At 35.4% G+C, this 21,697-nt stretch overlaps 1 protein-coding gene, 1 long non-coding RNA gene and 1 other non-coding gene across 11 annotated transcripts in view; 1 reads left to right on the forward strand and 2 right to left on the reverse strand.

Annotated features, from left to right (window-relative positions):
* The window catches only part of LOC137227607 (uncharacterized), an 83,438-nt gene extending 78,286 nt beyond the window's left edge, over positions 1-5,152 (forward strand). Inside the window, exons 2-3 of the long non-coding RNA XR_010944931.1 lie at positions 4,037-4,102; positions 4,224-5,152. This is a non-coding gene — a long non-coding RNA (uncharacterized lncRNA). The remainder of the gene's footprint in view (positions 1-4,036; positions 4,103-4,223) is intronic.
* The window catches only part of FKTN (fukutin), an 89,414-nt gene that overhangs the window by 24,199 nt on the left and 43,518 nt on the right, over positions 1-21,697 (reverse strand). For 7 of the 9 annotated variants that reach the window (XM_067743760.1, XM_067743759.1, XM_067743758.1 and 4 more), the window contains 3 exons: positions 16,625-16,754; positions 14,521-14,654; positions 11,927-12,054 (listed from right to left, as the gene is read on the reverse strand). In XM_067743760.1, the coding sequence (XP_067599861.1) occupies positions 11,927-12,054; positions 14,521-14,654; positions 16,625-16,754 (392 nt within the window). The remainder of the gene's footprint in view (positions 1-11,926; positions 12,055-14,520; positions 14,655-16,624; positions 16,755-21,697) is intronic. The other 2 variants (XR_010944929.1, XM_067743761.1) reach the window with 2 other exon arrangements.
* LOC137228475 (U6 spliceosomal RNA) lies at positions 12,804-12,910 on the reverse strand. Its single transcript, XR_010945265.1, has one exon. It is a non-coding gene; the product is annotated as a U6 spliceosomal RNA (small nuclear RNA).

A 21,697-nucleotide genomic window follows, 5' to 3' on the forward strand; every position in this document is an offset into this window, starting at 1 on the left:
GAGAAGAGGGAAGATAAACAATAAAATGTGAAAACTGATTGTAAAACGGGATTGTGGAGAGGAAAAGGGGGGGTGAGTGACTCAGAACAGCACATGCCATGTACCCTGTCCAGGTTACCAGTAAATAATGACTAAGACTATAATTAGAGTCAATGTTACCTTAGCTTTTAAAGCCCACATTAAGTTCTCCTAAGTAGTTTGTACTTTAAAGCTCTGAGATAGGATCCAAAATGTGAACAGATTTAAATTCAGACTAAACAACCCCAAATCAGAATATAAATTCAAGGGATCTTATCACACACACACAAAATCCTTCCATTCATTTTCTAGTTCATACCACTTTTACTTCTTTTTATTTTTGCAAAAAGCAGTAGTTAGAATTAAGAGTTAGTTGGAGAAGACCATTTTTTCCCTCACAGACATCCTTAAAATCTGTAAAACTACTTATTGGTGGTTGGATAAAGTAATTTCATCAGTTTAACTGTACCACCTAAAAACATAATTGCTAAATGAAAAGCGCTGTTTTTACTGTTAATTAGTTAGCTAGGCTAAGTGAGAGAGAGACATCATCAATGACAACTGAATCTGACCTTTTTAAACATAAGTTTGCATTAAACTCTAGAGTTGGAGCAGCAGAGCTTTTTTAAACAAGAATTTCCTGCAAAACAACACAATAATTTATTCTCATTACCAATTTTGTCTCTTCTTTTAACTCTTAATTTCTTTTTCTTGTGTTATTCCAGTGCCTAAGCCCTCCAGCACACTGCTTAATTAAAGCAGGGACAGCATGCATTCTTATGTTTTTTCCTGATTTTAACAGAAAGGCTTCTAAAGTTTTACCATTAAATACGATTGCTCACTCTAGATTTTTGGCATATTCCCTTTATTAGGTTAAAAAAATTTCAGATCCCCTTTAGTCCAAGTTTACTAAAAGGCCTTTTGCTGTTGTTGTTAATTATGAAATGTATCAAATGTTTTTAATGTCATCTATTGAAACAATCACGTACTTTTTTCTCCCTTTAATCTTTCAAGTGTTGAGAATTACACTAATACACACACATACTACAAAATTCTATTCATTTGTTTTTCATTCAGGATATCTTCATTTGTGTTCACTAAGACAGTAATTTCCCTTAAAATTTTTTTTTTGGTACTGTCCGAGTCCAGTTTTGCTATCAGTCATAAAATGAATTGCTTAAAGCAGTTTTCTTTTTTTTCCCCCAAAATAAGGGAATAATCTATCCTGTGAAGGCATGGTAAAACTTTCCTGTAAACTTTCTAGGTCTTTTGGTAGGGGAAAAAAGGGGAAAGGAGGATTTGTGATTAGTAATTCAATTTCTTTAATAAGTTATTTAGAACTTCTTGAGTTAAAATTTTGTCATTTTCACATTTTCTCTAATATCGCATTTTAGACTGTTGTCTTAGTTGTCCATAGCATTTTCTTTTGAGTCAGTGTAACACAGTTGTTTTGGATCAATCTTGCTAGATGTCTACTTAGTTTACTACTTTTATAATTTGTTATCTTAAGAACTAGCATTTGGATTTGTTCATCTTTGATAGTTTTTCTTTCTTTTTCTTCTTTTTTTGGCAGAGCCACATGTCTTGCAGGATCTAAGTTCCCCCACTCAGGATCGAACCCAGGCCCTTGGCAGCAAAAGCACGGAGTCCTAACCACTGGACTGCCAGGGAATTCCCATGATACTGTTTGTTTTTTATTTTATTAATTTCTTGTCTTGGTTTCCTTCCTTCACTTTCCTTAGACTGACTGTGCTGTTCTTTTCATCTCTTCAGTTGGTAGCTTAATTTTTTCAAACCTATTCTTTCATACTTGTTTTTTTTTTTCTCCTAGTCTCAGACCTTCCCAAGGGACATGGGATGGAGTGACTAAATGCACTCAGCTTGTGCCCCACTGATGGGCTTCCCTCCGCCCTACTTTTTAGACGATGGGGTGGGGGGTGTGGGTGAGTCTGAATTAGATTACGAGGCCCCCATACGGGGTACCTCACAACAGCCATTGAAATACTTATTGTTTTAAAGGCTACAAGTTTACCTCTATCCTCTTAACTGCATCCTATTTGAATCCTAAAACTTTTGTAATTTCCACTATGATCTCCTTTTTAATTCATTAGTTATTAAAGAGGGCATTTTAAAGCTTCCACACTTTTTAAAGATGTCTTTTAATTCTTGATTTCTAATTCAATTCCACTGTGGTCATACAATGCCATCTACTGAAATAATCATAGTTTTTTTTTTCCCTTTAATCTGTTAATGTGGAGAATTACACTCATACACACACACCTCACAAGAATTTTATTAATGCTTTCAAATGTATTGAGATTGCCTTCATGTTGTAGTACATGATCAACTTTTATAAATGCTCCATTTATAGTGGATAAGAAAGTACATGCAGCATTTGCTGGATGAATACTTTCATATATATATATAAATAATACTTTTATATATATATATATGTCAAATAGATCAAGCCTGTTGATTTTGTCCATATCTTGCATATTTTTACTAGTTTCTTCTTTGCTTGACCCAGCAGTTTTTAAAATAAAAGTATACCAAAATCTCCCACCAAAATTGTGACATGTCAAATATTCATCAGAATTTCATCAGTTTTCGATTTATATATTTCAAGACTATATTGTTAGAGTCATAAAGGTCATGAATATTATTTCTTCTTGGTGAGCTGTTCCTTTGTAAAATTATGTAGTGGGCCTTTTAATCCTTTAACAGTCTCCCCCACCACAACCCAATAAAATTCTATTTTGTCTGATAGTAAAATTACAGTAGAATTTTCTTTGGCTAATAATATTGGGGTATATTTTTTCTATTCCTGTAATTTTCAACCTTCCCATGTGATTTTGCTTCAGGTGTGCCTCTTCCAAGTATTTTATAGTTAAATGTTGTTTTCTATCTCATTTGATACTGTTTATCTTTTTGTAGGTTAGCTTAATCTGTGAATATTTATTGCAATAAATTATGTATTTGGACATATTTTGAACTCTAGAGCCAGACTATCTGGCTCAAATCCTGGCTTCACCAATTACTGTCGTGTGTGACCTTGGTCAATGTTTTTGCGCCTTAACCTCATGTATAAAATGAGGGTACTAGCAGTACCTCAGAGAGATGTTAGCATAGAATGAAAAATATTATAAATGTAAAGTGCTCAGAATAGTATCTAACACACATAGTAAGTGCTATAACAATGCTGACTAGTTTTATGATTATTTTTACATGTTTTCAGTTTACCATACTTTTTCTTTGTTCTACCTTTCCTACTTTCATTTAGAATGATAAAGGTTTATAAATTATCTTTTGTTCTGCTTGTTTGGAAGTTATAAATAATATTTCTATCCAGTAGTAATTACTGTTTGTAATATTTACTGTTTATTTTTCAAAAAACATATTTCATTACAACATTTTCTAATAAGGACTTAATGTATACAGAATCTCTATCCTCTTCCTAAACATGGGACTTAGTATACTTTATTCCTTGAACACTTAACAAATCGCCTCCTCCTCAACTTATTTTTGACACGTCTTTTTTTTTGGTAAACAGGTAATGGCTAACAAATGTACTGACATATTTTATCCATTTGTGTGTCCACCATTTTTTCACATATATCATATCTTCCTTCTGTGTTCTTTAATACAGTTTTAAGTGTGGATCTGTGAGACATAAATTTTCTTAGTCTTTGTACATATGCAAATGCTTTTATCTTGACCTCCCTCTTGAGTATTAGTTTTAATTGTACGTAACATTCTTAGTTGACAGTTATTTCTCCTCAGCTTTTGGAAGATGTTACTCCATTATCTTCTGTCCTCTATTGTAGCCAAGGTATATTTGCTGTTCCTTTATGAGCAATCTATTTTCTCTGGTAGCCTATAAAATTTTTTTGGTTTTGGTATTACTGTTTCCTTAAGAAGTATCTAGATGTAGATTTATTATTTATCCTGCTTGCCTGTCTTTAATTTGGAAATTCTCTTTATATACTCCTTCTTCATCGTTTACTTCATTCTCTTTTAGCTCAGCTATGCCTTTTAGACATTATTCATCAGTGATTTGTGTTTGGAGCAAAGGGAATATGGCAAGGTGAGGAATTATTGTGCCACATTAATTATATGTCATCAGCATCAATTTTGCCCACAGTTTTCTAAGCATTTCTAAGAAATCAACTCTTTGTTTTCTTTTCTTTTTTTTTTTTGGTACGCAGGCCTCTCACTGTTGTGGCCTATCCCGTTGCGGAGCACAGGCTCCGGACGCGCAGGCTCAACAGCCATGGCTCACGGGCCCAGCCGCTCCACAGCACGTGGGATCTTCCCGGACCGGGGCACAAACCCGTGTCCCCTGCATCGGCAGGCGGACTCTCAACCACTGCGCCACCAGGGAAGCCTCTCTTTGTTTTCTTTTGTTTTTGATTTTTTTTTGGCCGCCCCATGTGGCTTGCAGGGTCTTAGTTGCCGGACCAGAGATTGAACCTGGACCCCCTGCAGTGGAAGCGTGGAGTCCTAACCACTGGATCTTCCCTAAAAACCAACACTTGAAAACCAAAGTTACAGCATGCTGACTAGTATTTTTTTAACCATCTCTTCCACTAAACCTCTCACAATCCTACCACTGATTATACAGAAGCAAAGGGGTAATAGAGGAATGGCTAACACTTTTCAGAGACGGGACTGGAATATAGTCTCTCTGAGGTCTTTGTAGATCCCATATGCCAATCCTGTCCCAAACTTCTAACATATAATCAGTATACATATAGCATATACATGTTTTGTAAGATAAAATTCTACCCATTGAACCTTGTTTTTCTGCTGACTTCCACTGTAAGTTGAGTGATTCCATCTATCGTATTGACAAACTCTCCTATGCAATCTCCATAGGACAGAACTAGTGAAGTAGAAGAAATTTATATCACCAATGAGTAGACAAATTAAAGCTTGTATGGATAGTTATCATTTAACACCTGAATGCACATACTTAATGACCATATCAAAGACTACTCATTTAAAGCATGCACAAGACTTTTCTTTAAGGCCAGAGGGAAAAACCTCAAGGCATTTTTATTTCTACTGCGTAACTTCCAAAAACTATATCTATAGCTCATCAACAAGTAATTAGACTCCAGCTGTGCTTGCTTTGTCTCAGACAATTTTTATAGGATTCCTTTTTGGATATAATAGATAATGAAAAAAGGAGATTAAATTACGATTTCAAATTTCATACTAAATACAAAAGGCTTCGTTTATTTTGATCTCAGATTATCTAATTTGTCCAAGCAGATGCAAACGGCTCCAAGTTTATCACTGCAATTAGGTCTGCCTTGATCAAATTCATGGCTTCTGGTCCCAGATATCCTTCTGTTTCTACTTGTGATCTTGAGCTCTTTTCTCTTAGTATCAATTTTCTAAGTCACAGAATTTTTTTCTCTTTCAAACTCTTAAATCAGTTTTTCAAGCTGCAATTTACACATAATGAAATGCACCCATTTTGAGTTTTGATAGGTGCATATACCTGGGTAACCACTAAAATCAAGATACAGAACATTTCTACCACCCTGCTTCCCAAAGCTCCCTGTGCTTTTTGGCAGGCATGCAGTCAGTCCACCCTGGCCCCTGGTGATCAATGACCTTTTCACATTCTTGATTGGTTTTGCCTGCTTTACAATTTCAAATAAATGCAGTTACATAGTACCTACTCTTCCTATTTGAATTCTTCCACGTAACATAACTTTTGGAAATTTACCCACGTTATTGCATATATTAGTAGTTGGTTCCTCTCTGTTGCTAAGTAGAATTCCACTGTTTGAACATACCATAATTTGTTTATTTGGTCACCAAAAGATGGGCATTTGGGTTGTTTCCATTTTTTGGCTACCATGAATAAAACTGCTGTGAACATTTGTGTAGAAGTCATTTAGTGAAAATTTGCTTTTATTTCTCTCAGAATACTACCATATAGAATCTCTTACAGAATTATATTCAAACAACAAAACATACCGCAGTCTTAAAAAACCAAATTTACTTCATATAAGTGAAAGGCCCGCTATTTATTCATTCTGAGGTAGTCTTCTCTTAAAAAAACAAATAAAGCTCACTATACAAAGAACTGCCACTTCTATATATTGTATAAGAATACAATTACCATATAACATGCATTCAATGTTCTTCCCTCCATGGTTTGGAGGTGTTACTAAGGAGACCTAAGACATAATCTAAATGTTGTAAAATATGAAGGTATAAACAAAGTAGGAAATATAACATCATTTTTAGAAAAGCTAATGTTTTAAATGCACTCATTTAAAGAAATTATTCAAATTTGCCTTTTAGCTTCACAGCTGTAAGTACTTAAAAGACAAATGTGTTTTTTGAGAGCTAGAACTATGGAAGCATAGTATCAATCTATGGAGCGAGAGAGTCTATGAGTGGGGATTCAACAACCAACACCAGTCTTTAACTTCTTTTGAAGCAGTGACTGAAAACAACTGGGGTGACTTAACTTTATGGCTTTGATTCTCCAAAGGTGCTCCGTTGGATCAAGTCATCAATCTGGTGTCACCCTTTCATCTTAACGAAACACTGTAAACTGTGCTTAAGAGGAACTGGTTTTAATTTCAAGTAGGGTTCAGGTCTCACTCAGCCTGACAGATTTATCAGGACCGATTCTACCTATAACTCAGAAAGGACAGAAAAATCAGCAGAAGTACCCAAATACAGCATAAAAGAGGTAAAGGGAAAAGAAAAATCTATGGAAATTCAGAGGAAGGGGAGATTATTTCCATTTAGAGGTACTGAGGAGCAACCTCAAAATGGAGGCAACTCAATGGCAGATGCCCTCGAATGGCAGAACTGGGACATGAGATGACGTCTAATAAATAACCTGGCACTACTAGTGACACACTTAAAATCGTGGACTGAAATCAAGTTTCGAAAGGCTGGGGTCTAAATACACTGTGGTGTCTAGGATTTGATCCTAGAGCAGAGAAAGGACATTAGATAAACTGGTGAAGTACAGATAATATTTAGAGTTTAGTTAACTGTAATGCACCGAGGCTGGTCTCTTGGTTTTGACAAATGTACCACAGTAACAATACATTAACATTAGGGGAAACTGGGTGACTGTATCCAGAAACTCATCTGTATTATCTTCTGTGAATCTAAAATTATCACAAAACTAGAAATTTATTTTTAAAAAATAGGGGGGAAAAAGGCAGGTAAAATAAAGCAAGCTGACGAAGATGACTGAGGAGACCTGTACAGCTGCAAAGAGACTTAAGGAGTCAAAGGAAAAACAAGACACTGAGCAGTAAAATCTTGTACTTTTATCAGGACATTGACCAATTACTCCTCTTTTTCTCAAATAGCACAATCAAGCAATAATAATAATTCCAGTTCTGGGAATCTATTCAAAGAAACGACCCCTAATAAAGCTTTCACTTTATATATAAAGATGTTCACAGAATTTTTTAATAATAAAAAAATGGGAATAATCTAAATAGAATAATAGTTATATAAACCTATTATTAGACCTTTCTCCATATTCCTCCTAAGTCTCCCTAAGAAACTTCTCTATTTTTTATGCCACACTTCCTTGTCGCTGCTTCTAGATAGTTGATTTGTATCACAACTATACATGACACCTATTTAAATCACACCCTGCTGACAGAGTACTTTAATATTTGTTTCATGGTCTAGATTATGAGATCCTTGAGAGCAGAAACTAAGTTATATTCACATCAGAATCCTTAGCACATAGCGGTTAGTAAATAAATTTTGCAGAAACGAAATGTTAAATTATATAGGAGTCACACCTGGATGAGTCTAGTCTCACAGAGGACAAATCCAAATTTTTTGAAGATCTATACACTAAGCAGAAGCTGCACATATCAGAAGGCCTAAGTAAGCCACAGGTAGCCCCAGGGGTAGCAGATTTCCTATCAGAGGATACAGAGGTAGCTGTAATATTCTGACAATGTCAATAAATAGAAGGGCTACTTTCATGGAGGGAGTATTAACAATATGATAGAGATTGTGGTAACACTAACACTCTGTATGGGTAAGAATATGAGCTCTGAAGTGATATGGCCCTAGGTCTGAGGCTTAGCTCTGCCTTAATTTCCTCATCCCTATCATGAGGTGACAGTAAATCTCCCTTATAAACTTGTGATGAGGGTTAAATGAGATGATGCATATAAAAGCTTGGCATAGTGCCAAGCACAAAGTAAATATTCAATAAAAGTTAATTTTTATTATTACCATTATTATTGCCTCTCAAACTTCTGGCCTCTACTTATATCAGTTGATTCAGATGTGAAGGAAAGAAATAACCCAAAGGAACCTGGGCAGCATCTGTAAGAACTCTGAAGTTCTGGAATGACAATTTCACATCTGGAGGCATAGTTAATATATTCATCACTTTTTATTATTGGCGATTGGAACTTGAAGAAGAAAAATAAATATTAAAAATCCAGACAAGATTTAAGAATGGAATTTAGATTTTAGTTGAAAGTATAGATTTAGAGTAAGAATTGAAGATGGAAGAAATATGGGACCTGGGAAGAAAATGCTTGCCCAAAGAGTAACTAATCCAAGTTACCACTGTGTTGAAGGACCAGTGTTTTGTATCAGTGCAACATATGAGTAGTAATAGTAATAGAATAATAATATGGTAATGATAGTTGCAGCCGTAGCTAATACTTACACAGTACTATGTGGCAGGTACTGTTCTAAATGCATTACTACATACATTAACTCATTTAACCTATTAATTCTTAGACGGAAGCATTTAGGCTTAAGAATCCAACAGGTCTGAAGTTAAATCTTGGCCCTACCTTAATGGCCAGAGGACCTTGGACAAGTTACTTCCCTTCTCTGGGCTTTAGTTTCCTCATAACTAACTGGGAGTGAGAACACCTAACCCACAGGGATAATGTGAGGATGATATGAGATTAAATAATAAATTACCTATCATAGTGCCTGATATCTAGCTGATACCTGGTAGCTATAGCTTTACATTGCTATCAATATTGTAATTATTATTAAATCTTATGACCAAAAACATCATTCTGAAGGCATGCAGAATAAAGTTTTGAAAGGGGAAACTTTTTTCTTCCTTCCTCATTCCTCTTCACCTTTTCAAAAAATGGTAAGCATCCTAAATTATTATTAAGCTTTTTCTCAGAATAAACTACACATGAATAAAAAGTAGAATATTATAAAGATAAAAAGACCCTTAGACTAGCTTTAAAGATTTTTCCCTCTAGGAACAATAGTGGTGAAAATTCTATAGTTCCTTAAATAGTAGTGAAAAGAATGAAAATGGCATATGGCTGGGGGAATCTTCCAAAGAAACTACTCCACACAACCATCCCCTTTTCTCTTCTCTGCCTTTTAAGGTTACGGTAACATGATAGAAAATCTGAGACTCACACCATCTGTTCAGGCAGTTCTATCACTGCTCATTTCTCTCGTTAAATAATCAGAACACTTTCCACTTCCCAAACACTGCTACCATAAAAAGCAGTTAAAGCACAATGAAAGAAGACTTTTCTAGCCAGAGATGTAGTAGTTAGAAGTGCATAGTTCTTTTGAGGTCTGACATGGGATCATGTCAGTGAGAAGAAAAAAATCCTTCTAAGAAAGCCTTAGAAGAAAAATTAAGACTAACATGATTATAATACAAGCTTCAGAAATTACTTTTCTTAGAACAAAGGTGACATTCTCATATGAGTTCTCGAAGAATAGGTGTGGCAGTTTAATATTGAGATAATTATATAGGTTTCTGATCTGTAAATTCCTTGTAAGACTAAGAAGAGAAATACTACTGCTACAGAGAGTATTAATAATAGCAGCTTATAATTACTTAGCACTCAGGACATGCTTAATTATCTTCAAAACCCTTTTTGTGTATTGACTCACTTAGTTCTTAAAACCATTCTATGTAGGAATTTCTATTATTGTTCCCATTTTACATTTGAGGAAACTTAGGTACAGATAATATAGCTGATAAAACAGAGAGCTGGGATTCAAAAGCAAGCAGACTGGCTCCATGCCTTTAATTTCTATGCTACACTATTTCCTAGTTTAAAAAAAAGCCTCTAAATTATGTGTTAAATTTGGCATCTTTATCATATTTGAATAAACAAACTATAGCTAAATGTCAAAAACACTTAGCTCCCTATTCACCTAGCCATAGTGAGAGTGTCAATTACAAATTCATTAACTTACTAATTTCTATCTTATAATCTGAGCTTACTCAGCATGAAGGTGTTTGTTGTCATAAAGCAAAATAATTTTTTATAATAAATGAGTTTCGGGAATATGCTCCAGGATCAGGGTCAATTGGGATACTTTATTACTTTGAGAAAAAGGTTTGGATTACTCTCAAACCTCCAGAACCAGTTCAACCTTACACGGAGACTCCCTGCCTTCAAACAGATTCAGTGATCCCAGTAGGGTATGTCTAAGTACCCAGGAGAAACCAGTCCAAGTTTGGAATTCTTCTTCTATGCTATGTAGAACATTCCCCAATGCTCCCAATGGCTCAAATTTATTCAATGATAGGAGCCCCAATCTCAGCTAGCTGGTGAGGGAAATTTATGCTACTGGTCATATAACAACCATAAGAATGACAACAACGATAGCAATCACATTAGCAATCATAATATTAATAATATTAAATAATAATAACAATGGTAACCACCACTTACTGATAATAAGTGCTAAGCATTCCGCTAAGTACCTCATACTGTCAGGTGTATTACAGAGGCAGTAGGGGGTAGTGATTAAAAGTATGACCTCTAGAGACAGGCTGCTGTCTGACTTATTCGCTGTGATGTTGAACAAACGACTTAAATTCTCAGTGTCTCATAGACTATCTGTAGTTGTTATGAGGATTAGATGTGTTAATACATGAAAAATGTTCATAGTAGTGCCTGATACACAGTAGTACTACTCAAATTTAATGGATGAGGAGCTTAATGTTCAGAAAAGCTAAAGGCCACAATTAGGGTGAAGCTGAGGCTTCCGGGGTCTGCCTGATTCCAGAGCCCTTGCTCTCTGGGTTCTCTTTCACATTCGTTCTCTCTTTCTCAGAACTGTGAACAGGCCAACTGCATCATAAAGGGCACTCAGTTACTCTAACTTCATTTTTGTCTTTCGTCATCAAGGAGTTTGACTATGGCAGTATTAAAAAAAAAAATGTTCAAAATGCCAATCTAACATATTGCAGTCCATCAATTAATTCAGAATTGAGACACTCTCCCCCCGCAATTTTCTATCTGAATCATGTGTCTTAAGATTATAATTGGCAGTGTCTTTCCTTTCTTGGTAGCACATAAAATAATGGTACATCTTACAATGCATATCACCTTACATTTGACAAAATATGGTAGCTGTTAAGCCCGATCACTATCCTTTAAGGATTAGCCCTCAGTCTATGTGTTAAAGGCACATTCCAGAGCTTGCCCAGCATTCATGACCTCAGCTCCAGCCAATCCCAATCTCCTCACTTAAACTTCATGTGACCTTAACAATCTCCTTCTTACTGACCCTTACCCATTCTCATCAAATTATCAAGCTCCTACAGCTCTAACAGCCAATCAGTTTTTTGGCTCAGGCTCTGGGCCTGATTTTTCTGTTCCTTATTTTGGCTTTCCTTTTCTGATGACTCAAGGGCTTCCAAATCACAATGACTCTATGGACTGACAAGCCCAGGGGCACTTCCTCCTCAGGGACTGTCCTTATAGGTAGTCCTCACTTCTCAAGCATAACTGGGCTCTCTGGCAAAGCTGAGAAAGTATCAGCTAACAGTGAGACTTGACAGTCTTTTTTCCCCCCCATTTTCAGTTACTTCCTTATTTCTATCTTCTGCAGTTATTACTATAGCCCCTTTTGTAAGTACTTATCTGATTCATACTTAAATTTTTTTCCTGTTTTGGCCTGAGTGCCTCCATTCCACATATAGTCAGTCTCTTCATAGAAGAAAAAAATGTCAAGTTTTACATCATCTTTTCCCTGGAAAGATAGTTCCAAGCTGTCTTCTACCTAGGGAGAAGATGAACATCTTCACAGACTGAAACAAAGGAAGTACATTTTTTAAAATTAAAAAAACAAAAGATTCTTATGTTTTATACAGAGAGAGTATAGGTTTCAAGATACTGTTTTTCAAGTTGGAGCACTTCTGAAATTGGGATGCATCAGTAGCACACCATTGTTTGATTTCTTTTTTTTTTTTAACATCTTTATTGGAGTATAATTGCTTTACATTGTTGTGTTAGTTGCTGCTATATAATAAAGTGAATCAGCTATACGTATACATATATCCCCATATCCCCTCATTCTTAAGTCTCCCTCTCACCCTCCCTATCCTACCCCTCTAGGTGGACACAAAACACTGAGCTGATCTCCCTGTGCTATGCGGCTGCTTCCCACTAGCTATCTGTTTTACATTTGGTAGTGTATGTATGTCCATGCCACTCTCGCACTTCATCCTAGCTTACCCTTCCCCCTCCCCATGTCCTCAAGTCCATTCTCTACGTCTGCGTCTTTATTCCTGTCCTGCCCCTGGGTTCTTCAGAACCATTTTTTTTTTTAAGATTCCATATATATGTGTTAGCATACAGTATTTGTTTTTCTTTTTCTGTCTTACTTCACTCTGTATGACAGACTCTAGGTCCAACCACCTCACCACAAATAACTCAATTTCATTTCTTTTTATGGCTGAGTAATATTCCATTGTATATATGTGCCACATCTTCTTTATCCATTCATCTGTCAATGGACACTTAGGTTGCAAAAATATGGAACGCTTCACGAATTTGCGTGTCATCCTTGCACAGGGGCCATGCTAATCTTCTCTGTATCATTCCACTTTTAGTATATGTGCTGCCGAAGCGAGCACTGATTTCTTTCTTAAATGCACATAAAACAATGTTGCTTTTTACAACTGATGACAACTCAGAGTAAATGACTTATAGTAGTTAAATGGTCACTCTGCAAAACATCCTGTTCCTGAGCCCCTTTCTGACTAAAGAAGGAAAGTAAGCAAAGAACAATTATTCCCTTTAATAACCAAGTAAAACTATCAGGAAGTAAGTCTCTCATCACAATCAATAAATGAGTACTTATGGAACTGTGGCACAGAAACCCATATATCAATACATTATATACATGCAAAAAAGAAAAAAGAAGTTAAAAAGTACAAAGAATTCTGAGAGCATTTCCCTAAGAAACTTATCCTACAAATAATCATGTTCCCATTGGACTTGGTGCATCTGTCTGTGGCAGCACTAATCACTTAGTTGTTTATGAATTTGTTTTCTCCCAATTAGACAGTGGACTCCTCAAGGATAAAGACTGTACCTTATTCATCTTTGTGTCCTGGGTGCAGAGCTCAGCGCCAGGCAGAGACTGAGTGTTAAGGAAACAATTGCTGAATGACTAGAGTTCTATTGCTTTGCCTTTCACCTCAGGAAGATATTTTATTAAATTTTTAAATAAACTAGAATGATTATGATGAGAGAAGTAATTTTCCAGGAACTAAACATACTTCTACTTGCTTTCCAGGACAACACCTCCCTGGGAACAACCAAATTAAGAGTAAGGTCATTGTCGGGATCATAGGCTTAGGGCATAGGAATCAAATTGTCTAAAAGGAGATTTCATCTAAGCCACAATGACCTATTCCTAGATGACCTGTGAGAAAACTGCTATGGCCTAGGACATGTGAAATAAACAAGAAACCCAAGTACTGTTTGAAATGATTCCATATTTTTTTTGAGCTTTTTTTTTTTGACGTGGACCATTTTTTAAAGTCTTTACTGAATTTGTTACAACATTGCTTCTGTTTTGTGTTTTGGTTTTTTTTGGCCGAGAGGCATGTGGGATCTTAGCTCCCCGACCAGGGATCAAACCACACCACCTGCATTAGAAGGCAATGGGAAGGGAAGACCGCCAGGGAAGTCCCTGTATTTCTAATTCTTAGCAATCAATGGAATGTTTCAAGTTGATAATAATATGATGCCTACGTGAACATAAAATTAAATGACTCATGAGAAAAAACATAACTTCAGGTAAGGTAGATGATTATATAATATAGTATAATATAGTATAATATAATATAGTATAATATATAATAAGTAGATGATTATATAATATAGTATAATATAGTATAATATATAATAAGGTAGATGATTATATATGATTATATTAATCATATATTATATTAATTAATTATGTTATATTATTGCCTAATATAATGGCAATAAATTCTTCAGCAAGAGTCCAAGCTCCTTTTTGCCTTCTCATGGTCAATAGAAAGCCAGATTTTCTAGTTTTCCTTAAATAGTGCAGAAGTCACAAGTGGTAATAATCTTCAGCTGAACTCATCCTGGCCGATAATGAGTGATAAAATGCTACATACAGTGCTTTTAAACATCTCTGAGTTGCTTAATATAAACTTTACTTTTGAGACATGTTACTAATGAAGTAAATCAGATTTTTATTACTGACCTTCCCAAATTTGTGTTTGAGTGGGAGTCCTGCATCTTGAAATGCTGAAATAATATCAGATTTGTAATCTTGTATAAAAATTCCTAGGTCAACATCTTTACTATAAGGAATAATGCCGCACTGCCGATACCATCCTAAAAAAAAAGAATGAGAAAACTTTTTTAAAAACTTAAGTTTGGAAAAAATTAGTCATTATTATAATGGATAGTCTTTGTAACAGTGTATTTTATTTCACAGGATTAGACTTGGTGTGCTTTACCAAAATTAAAAAAAAAATTAGATCCCAACTTAATATCTGTGATTATAGGAGCCACTTGTTGAAGAACACTTCTTTTATTCCTTCCTTCCTTCATTTTTACTGGTTTGAGCACTCAGCAGCCTCAAAAACTTTCATGATGTACTGTAATTTCTGAATAAACTATTAGCTTTAATAATGTTAACTGGGCCATCCATTTAAAACATTAAGTTATTTTTTAAAATGTTTAATCATAAATCTCTTATAATGAAGGTTGCTTTTAAGATATGCTAAAAAATATAATTTAATTCTTTTGCTTAAGCTATATCCCTTTCCTGAGCAGTAATTTGTAGAACTTAACAGCTCTGAACAGCTCATGTCTGATGGATCACATAAAAAAGAAGAGCAGTACCAGCCTCAATTTTCAGCATACTGTCAAAAGATATTCCTACATATTTACTATGTATCTACTTCTAAATTGGGGCTATAATAATGTTCTAAAAAGGCAAACTTTATACCTTAATATTACTAAGGGCTCTGAGTTTCTCTTATTATCCTTCTAATCCTTCCATTCAAAGTATTCAAAAAGTAAATAAATGTCTATGATTATCTTTGAGAAATACTGTTTGGAATTCTAAACTTTAACTCCATTTTAACATAGATCTTTAGAAGCCTAGCATGGGATCTCATCTCTAGTTTAAGAAAAATCTACAATCCACATCTATCAAAGAATCATGAACTACTAAAAATGGAAGACTCCTTAAGTATCATCTAATCCAACTCCCTCATTTTATAAATGCCCTTAAATTAAGAAAACCATGGGGCTAAGAACTCAAAAGATATCATGATAAATGATCAAGAAAACCATGGGGCTAAGAACTCAAAAGATATCATGATAAATGATGACAGTCTATAAAACAATCTTACTCCAGAAAGTTAAACCTTAAAGCATGTATCACATAAATGAGATGTACTTTTTTGGGGGGGGGGTGGGGGTTACTCTAGCTGGAAGCTCCTTGACAGGAAGAACCATGGGAATTTTCCTCAAAGCCTAATTGACAGGATAACCATACAACCCTGTTTACATCTGTTGTACCAACATAATTACTAATGGCACTCCTTTCACTCTCAAAAAGTCTCTTGAATTGGACAATAAATTATATGGTAACCCTATAAAAGCAGGAACAAAATTAATTTTTGTACAAATATAGTTATAATTAAGATAGAACAAATACAGATATAATCAACTACAGTTATAAACAAGAGGGAATAAAAACAAAAAAATGTTAAATTCTAAATACTTCTAAAATCCAAAGGAGTTTGAGCTAATGCACAATAGAAGGAGATCCAGAAATCTTTCTTGGATTCTACATTTCCCCATCTCAGAATGAACAGAATGTGGTAAGACAGTGATGTCCAATCATGATCTGGAAAAGATTCGTGGAAGACCTTATGACATTCCCTTTCCTCTTAGAAACTTTTGGTGCAATGAAAGTTATTTGTATTGTGTGTAAGTAAAGAAACAGAACACAGTTTTTTTTTTTTAAGGTAATAACAACCTTTGGGATAGAAATAATAAAATGCTTAAGATTATCTGAGAATCACATGTAGTCTACATGTTCGGATATAAATTTTATACAAATTACTTATAATTTTGGGACACACAACATGGCCTTAATTCTGTTTTATGCTTCTGAAGTTATTTCTTTAAAAAAAATCAATAAATCCTTGCTCCATGCACTATGTTTATTCTTTCTATAAATATGATGCTTCGAATACCACTGATGTTTTGTCATCTCAAGCAGTCATCCTTAGAGCCAAAGAGGATGAAATGTCAAAAAGACAAATGTAAAGTAACAAGAATTTTACCTAGACAAGTTCCACTGCTCAGCCAGAACCGTACTCCCAATTTCTTTAATGTTTTGGCTGCTAGTTGCAACAATTCCTTTGCACTCTTCCGAAAGGCCATAGCTTCCACAGTGTTATCATCAAGGTATTGCTACAGATATAATAAATAGTCAGCTATTATAGCCATTTCTAAGTTGCCAGAAATATTTCTGTGACATCCAAATTAAACTTGAAAATTAATCCCATATTATATATTTTTTGATTATAAAAATCAAGTTTCAGAATTCCTTGTTAGTCACACATTAAAATAAGACTATAAGAGTGGATTCTAGGAGAGACAAGTTAAATGGGAAGGACTATACCCAGGATTCTCAAAGGATGAGATTTATACCTTTATCAACTCCCTCCTCTACATCACGATTTAGCAGATTGGGTAGTTAGGGGAAAAGAAGGTTAATTAAGAGAGCTACAGGCATATCTGAAGCACAAGGCCTTCAGTGACGTTTTCATCATTCACTGGTGCAAATGGTCTTTAGGACAGAACAGTATAGTACAAAGAATGTGGGATTTTTGAATCAGATTGTGTTCAAGTCTAAACTCACTTCATTTTAGCTATGACTCTGGGCATAGCGCCTCAGAAGAACATAAGCTCTATGAGGAAAGTGACTTCATTTTGTTTATCACTATATCTCCAATGTCTAAAACAGTACTTGAATGAATGAGAGAATCAAAGAACAAACCTCTCTCAGATATAATTTTCTCATCAATAATTAAAGAATAATAATTATACTTTGCAGGACTGCTGTGAAGATTTAAAGAGATAATGACAGAAAAATGTCTCACAAATTTTGAAATTCTATACAAATATTACTGTCATTTACTTATAGTCTTTTTGCTTTTCTTCATTTTTAGGGTGTTCTGGAACTGAAGAAAGCACTGAAAATTCTTCATTGATGCTTCACTACCTATGGGACAAAATCTAAACTTCTTGGCATGGCAGACAAGGACACTGCGTTCAGGGCCAGAGTACTGGTCCAGCCTTATCTCCACCCTTCTCATATTTCACTCCCCAAATATATCACAACTTTTCATGCCTCTGTGTCAACATGTTTCCTCTGTCTGAAATGCCCTTGACTAACAAAATCTTTCAGGTCTCAGTTCCACCCTCTGAAAAGCATTCCCTGATTTTCCCAGGAACACAAATGTATTTATTCTCCCAGGGCTCCTCTTCAGCTCAACATTTAAAGAGCAAGAAATTACGTTTGGTACTAGATATAGACAGAGACAAATAAAATAATCTGTTCAGTGACCTTATAACAGTTACCATTTATATATACTTTTATTATAATTCTTATCATATTTAATTCTTTTTGTTCCAGAACAAAAGATCAAAGTCTTTTTTTAAAATTGAATTGTAATTGACATATAATATCATATTAGTTTCAGGTGTACAACATAGTGATTCAATATTTTTATACATTACAAAATGATCACCATGATAACTCTAGCTACCATCTGTCATCATACAGAGTTATTACAATATTACTGACTATATTCCCTAGTGTGTATATTACATCCCCATGACATATTCGTTTTATACCTGGAAGTTTATATCTCTTAATCCCCTTCACCTATTTCACCCATCCCCCTTATCATATTTCATTCTAATTGCTGATTCTATTTATATTTCCTCCAATAGGCTGTAAACATGAATCCTTTAAGGCAAGTACTGAATCTCTCCATCACTGTATGTACAAATTGAAAATGGTGCCTGGTATATAATATGTGAGCAACACATATTGATAAATGCGTAAATGAGTAAATAACTGACTAATCCCCTCTCATCCCATGATATCTTAAAATATCCTGGCATTCTTTTACAATACAGCAGGAGGAAATATAGTTCCTAGAAGGACCATATATCTCAAGCAAAAAGTATCCCTAGGAAAAAAGATGGATTCCTGAAGATAAGTTACATTCTCCAGAATACACAAAGTATGTGGGATCTTTTCAATATGAAAACATCCTCAGAGCCACAATTCTCTTAGAACATATGATTGGCATGAGAGATGCAGGTTCATATCCCTGTTGTAGGGGGGAAAGCCTGGAGCTAGAAATTTGGAGACCCAGAATTTACGCCATGCTCAGCCAATAATGACTATGTAACTTACATCTTGAAACCTCAGTTTTCTTATCAGTTAATGGTGAATCCTTGGCTTATTTCACAGAGTAACTGAAAGGATCAAATTAAGTAACAGAAATGAAAACTTTGTGTTATACAAAAATATTACTCTGACAATTATGTCCAACTGAGGCTGCCCCTGCATAGACACTCTCCCAGCTCTGACATACCTTTAATAAATAACATGACACTCCCAGAAATTCCATTTCTTAGAATTGACCCTCATATGCGTTAAAGTATAAACACGTATATACCTATACACCTTATACATCTGTTATGGACTTTAAAAGTTATAGTTATACATACTTCTTTTCATTTAAAAATGTCTCATATAAATCTTGGGATTACCATGCCTCTTAGAAAAAGACTAAATCCTAATTTAAATACCAGTCCATATGATCTTTCCTGTTCAGACAACCTTTCCCCAAATCTTTCCCCAAAATATAGATGAAAAACAATAAAATGACAGAAGGTGTCCACTCATTTCACAGATGAGGAAACTAAGGCTCAGAAATTTGCCCCAGGTCTCAGAGCAACTTAGTAGAAGAAAGAGGATATGAATGTGGCTTTCTAGATATTTCTGGGCCAGGGGTCCAGATATTTCCATACTCCCCTCTAGTTTTTTACTGGAACTCAACAAACTGAAGCTCATCAATTATTTTTTGATGGTTACTGCCGAAACAAAATCAAGTGCAGGAAAATGTGTATTATCCTAGTCCTAAACTTCTTGGTAGATTGGGAAAATAATTAAAGTAAATAAAGTAAGCCAGGAGAGCACTTCCCCTCTGTTCTCCTTCCCTCCCTGGACTCTTCTAAACTAGAGCCATTAGATGAGGCAGAGCAAGAAAGCGCACAGTGGTGGCCTGGCATGGGTATCGGAGCCTGAGAAGGCGTCGAGGGCATCCACATGGAGAAGAGTCCAGTGTGGGGAGCCAGAGCCTGAGCAAGATGAGAAGTGTGTCTATATATGGGAGTAGCCCAGTGGGGGAGAGCAACACCTAAGCAGGATGAGGATAGCATCCATGTGGGAGAGCGAACAGCAGAAACAATGGGAGACTGAACAAATAAGTAAATATATTAAGGGTAATATAAGTCAGGTTTCTCACTGTTTGAGAAGGGAGTCACAAAAATGGAAATGAACCCTATGTTATTTAATTGAAATATAAATTAGACTGAAGACATCAATGTGGATTCATGGATCGTGATAGACAGACAGATACAGAAGTAAATACACACACACTCTACTCCTGTCACTGGGAGGTCCTGCAGGCAAGCAAATCTGGCCTCCAGGCTTGGCTTCTAAAAGGAATCAGTATCCAGAGAGATGGCTGATTCCAGGATTGTAGCAGGGAAATTACAAGATGAACCTAGAATATCTTGAGCCAAAAAGCAAGAAGGTGCTCAAAAGATGATGGAGACATGTCAAAAAGACACAGAAGTCAAGTGAAGGGGCTTCCACTGGCCAAATATGGAACAGTTTGAGGATCAAAATAAATGAAGAAAATAGTGCACTATAACTCATTGAAGAAAATAGGAAATCATGAGTTCATATTGATATAAACAAAGAAACTTGAAAGTTTGAGGAAGATATTGACAATATTTACAGACTTTTAAAGTACCTTCATGCCAAATACCTATTAATTACAAAGGGAAAAATAGAAACTTCACCAGGGCGAAGCCAGCAGACAGCACTTTAATCACGTAATCAATGTAAAAGTCAATAGTAATGGGACAAATCAAAATCATGCAGCGCCCAACAGGATGAAGTGAAAGCACAGAATCACTTCTGTGTTATTCCTACTAAAGGTATATAACCTAAATCTAACTTGAGGAAAAACCAAACAAACCCCAAACAAGGGACAATGTACAAAATATCTGGCCTGTAATCTTCAAAAGTATCAAAGTCATAAAAGTTAAAAAGTGATTGTGAAACTGTTCCAGACTGAAGGAAACTAAAGAGACAGAAAAATTAAATGCAACATGTGATTCTGAACAGAATCCTTTTATTATAATAGTCATTATTGGGATAATTAGCAAAACTTGAATGAGGATTAAATGGTAATAATCTTTATATTAATTTCCTGATTTTTGTACTAAGACATGTAGGACAATGTTCTTGTTTTCAAGAAATACTAAATTATTTGAAGTTGTGGGGCAGATGTTGACAACTTACTTGCAAATGATTCAGGAAAAAGAATTATTTGTATTGCATCTGTAACTTTTCTGAAAGTTTGAAAACGTTTCCAAAAATTATTATAAAAAAAAAAGGAAGAAAGTTAGGAGGCTGCTTTGTGAGATCTAGTAGATTCATTGATTTTTTTTTTTCCAACACCAGGCATTGTATTTAAGACTGTTTGGCGCCATCAAGTGTTCAAAGTTATGTATGTTCACCTTAATTTGAAAACTGACCTTCCTGTGGTTATAACGTAAGAAATGATGAAGAATGAAACATTTACAAGGGTAAGGATTAAAAAAAGTTATCAATCCCATTAGGTACTCTATATCAGTAATAACAGTACATTAGCAGAAGAGGAAAACAAATCAGTAATCACGAGTCTGTCTTGCTACTAGTGAAGGACACAAATAACATGATGAAGAATGAAGACAAAGTTTGGGACTTCCCTGGTGGCGCAGTAGTTGAGAATCCACCTGCCAATGCAGGGGACACAGGTTCAAGCCCTGGTCCGGGAAGATCCCACATGCCGCGGAGAAACTAAGCCCGTGTGCCACAACGACTGAGCCTGCGTGCCACAACTACTGAAGCCTACAACCCGTGCTCCATAACAAGAGAAGCCACCGCAATAAGACCGCACACCGCAACCAAGAGTAGCCCCTGCTCGCCGCAACTAGAGAAAGCCTGCACACAGCAACGAACACCCAATACAGCCAAAAATAAAATTAAAAAATAAATA

This window comes from Pseudorca crassidens, chromosome 7 (assembly GCF_039906515.1).
Source record: "Pseudorca crassidens isolate mPseCra1 chromosome 7, mPseCra1.hap1, whole genome shotgun sequence".
Taxonomy (NCBI): domain Eukaryota; kingdom Metazoa; phylum Chordata; class Mammalia; order Artiodactyla; family Delphinidae; genus Pseudorca; species Pseudorca crassidens.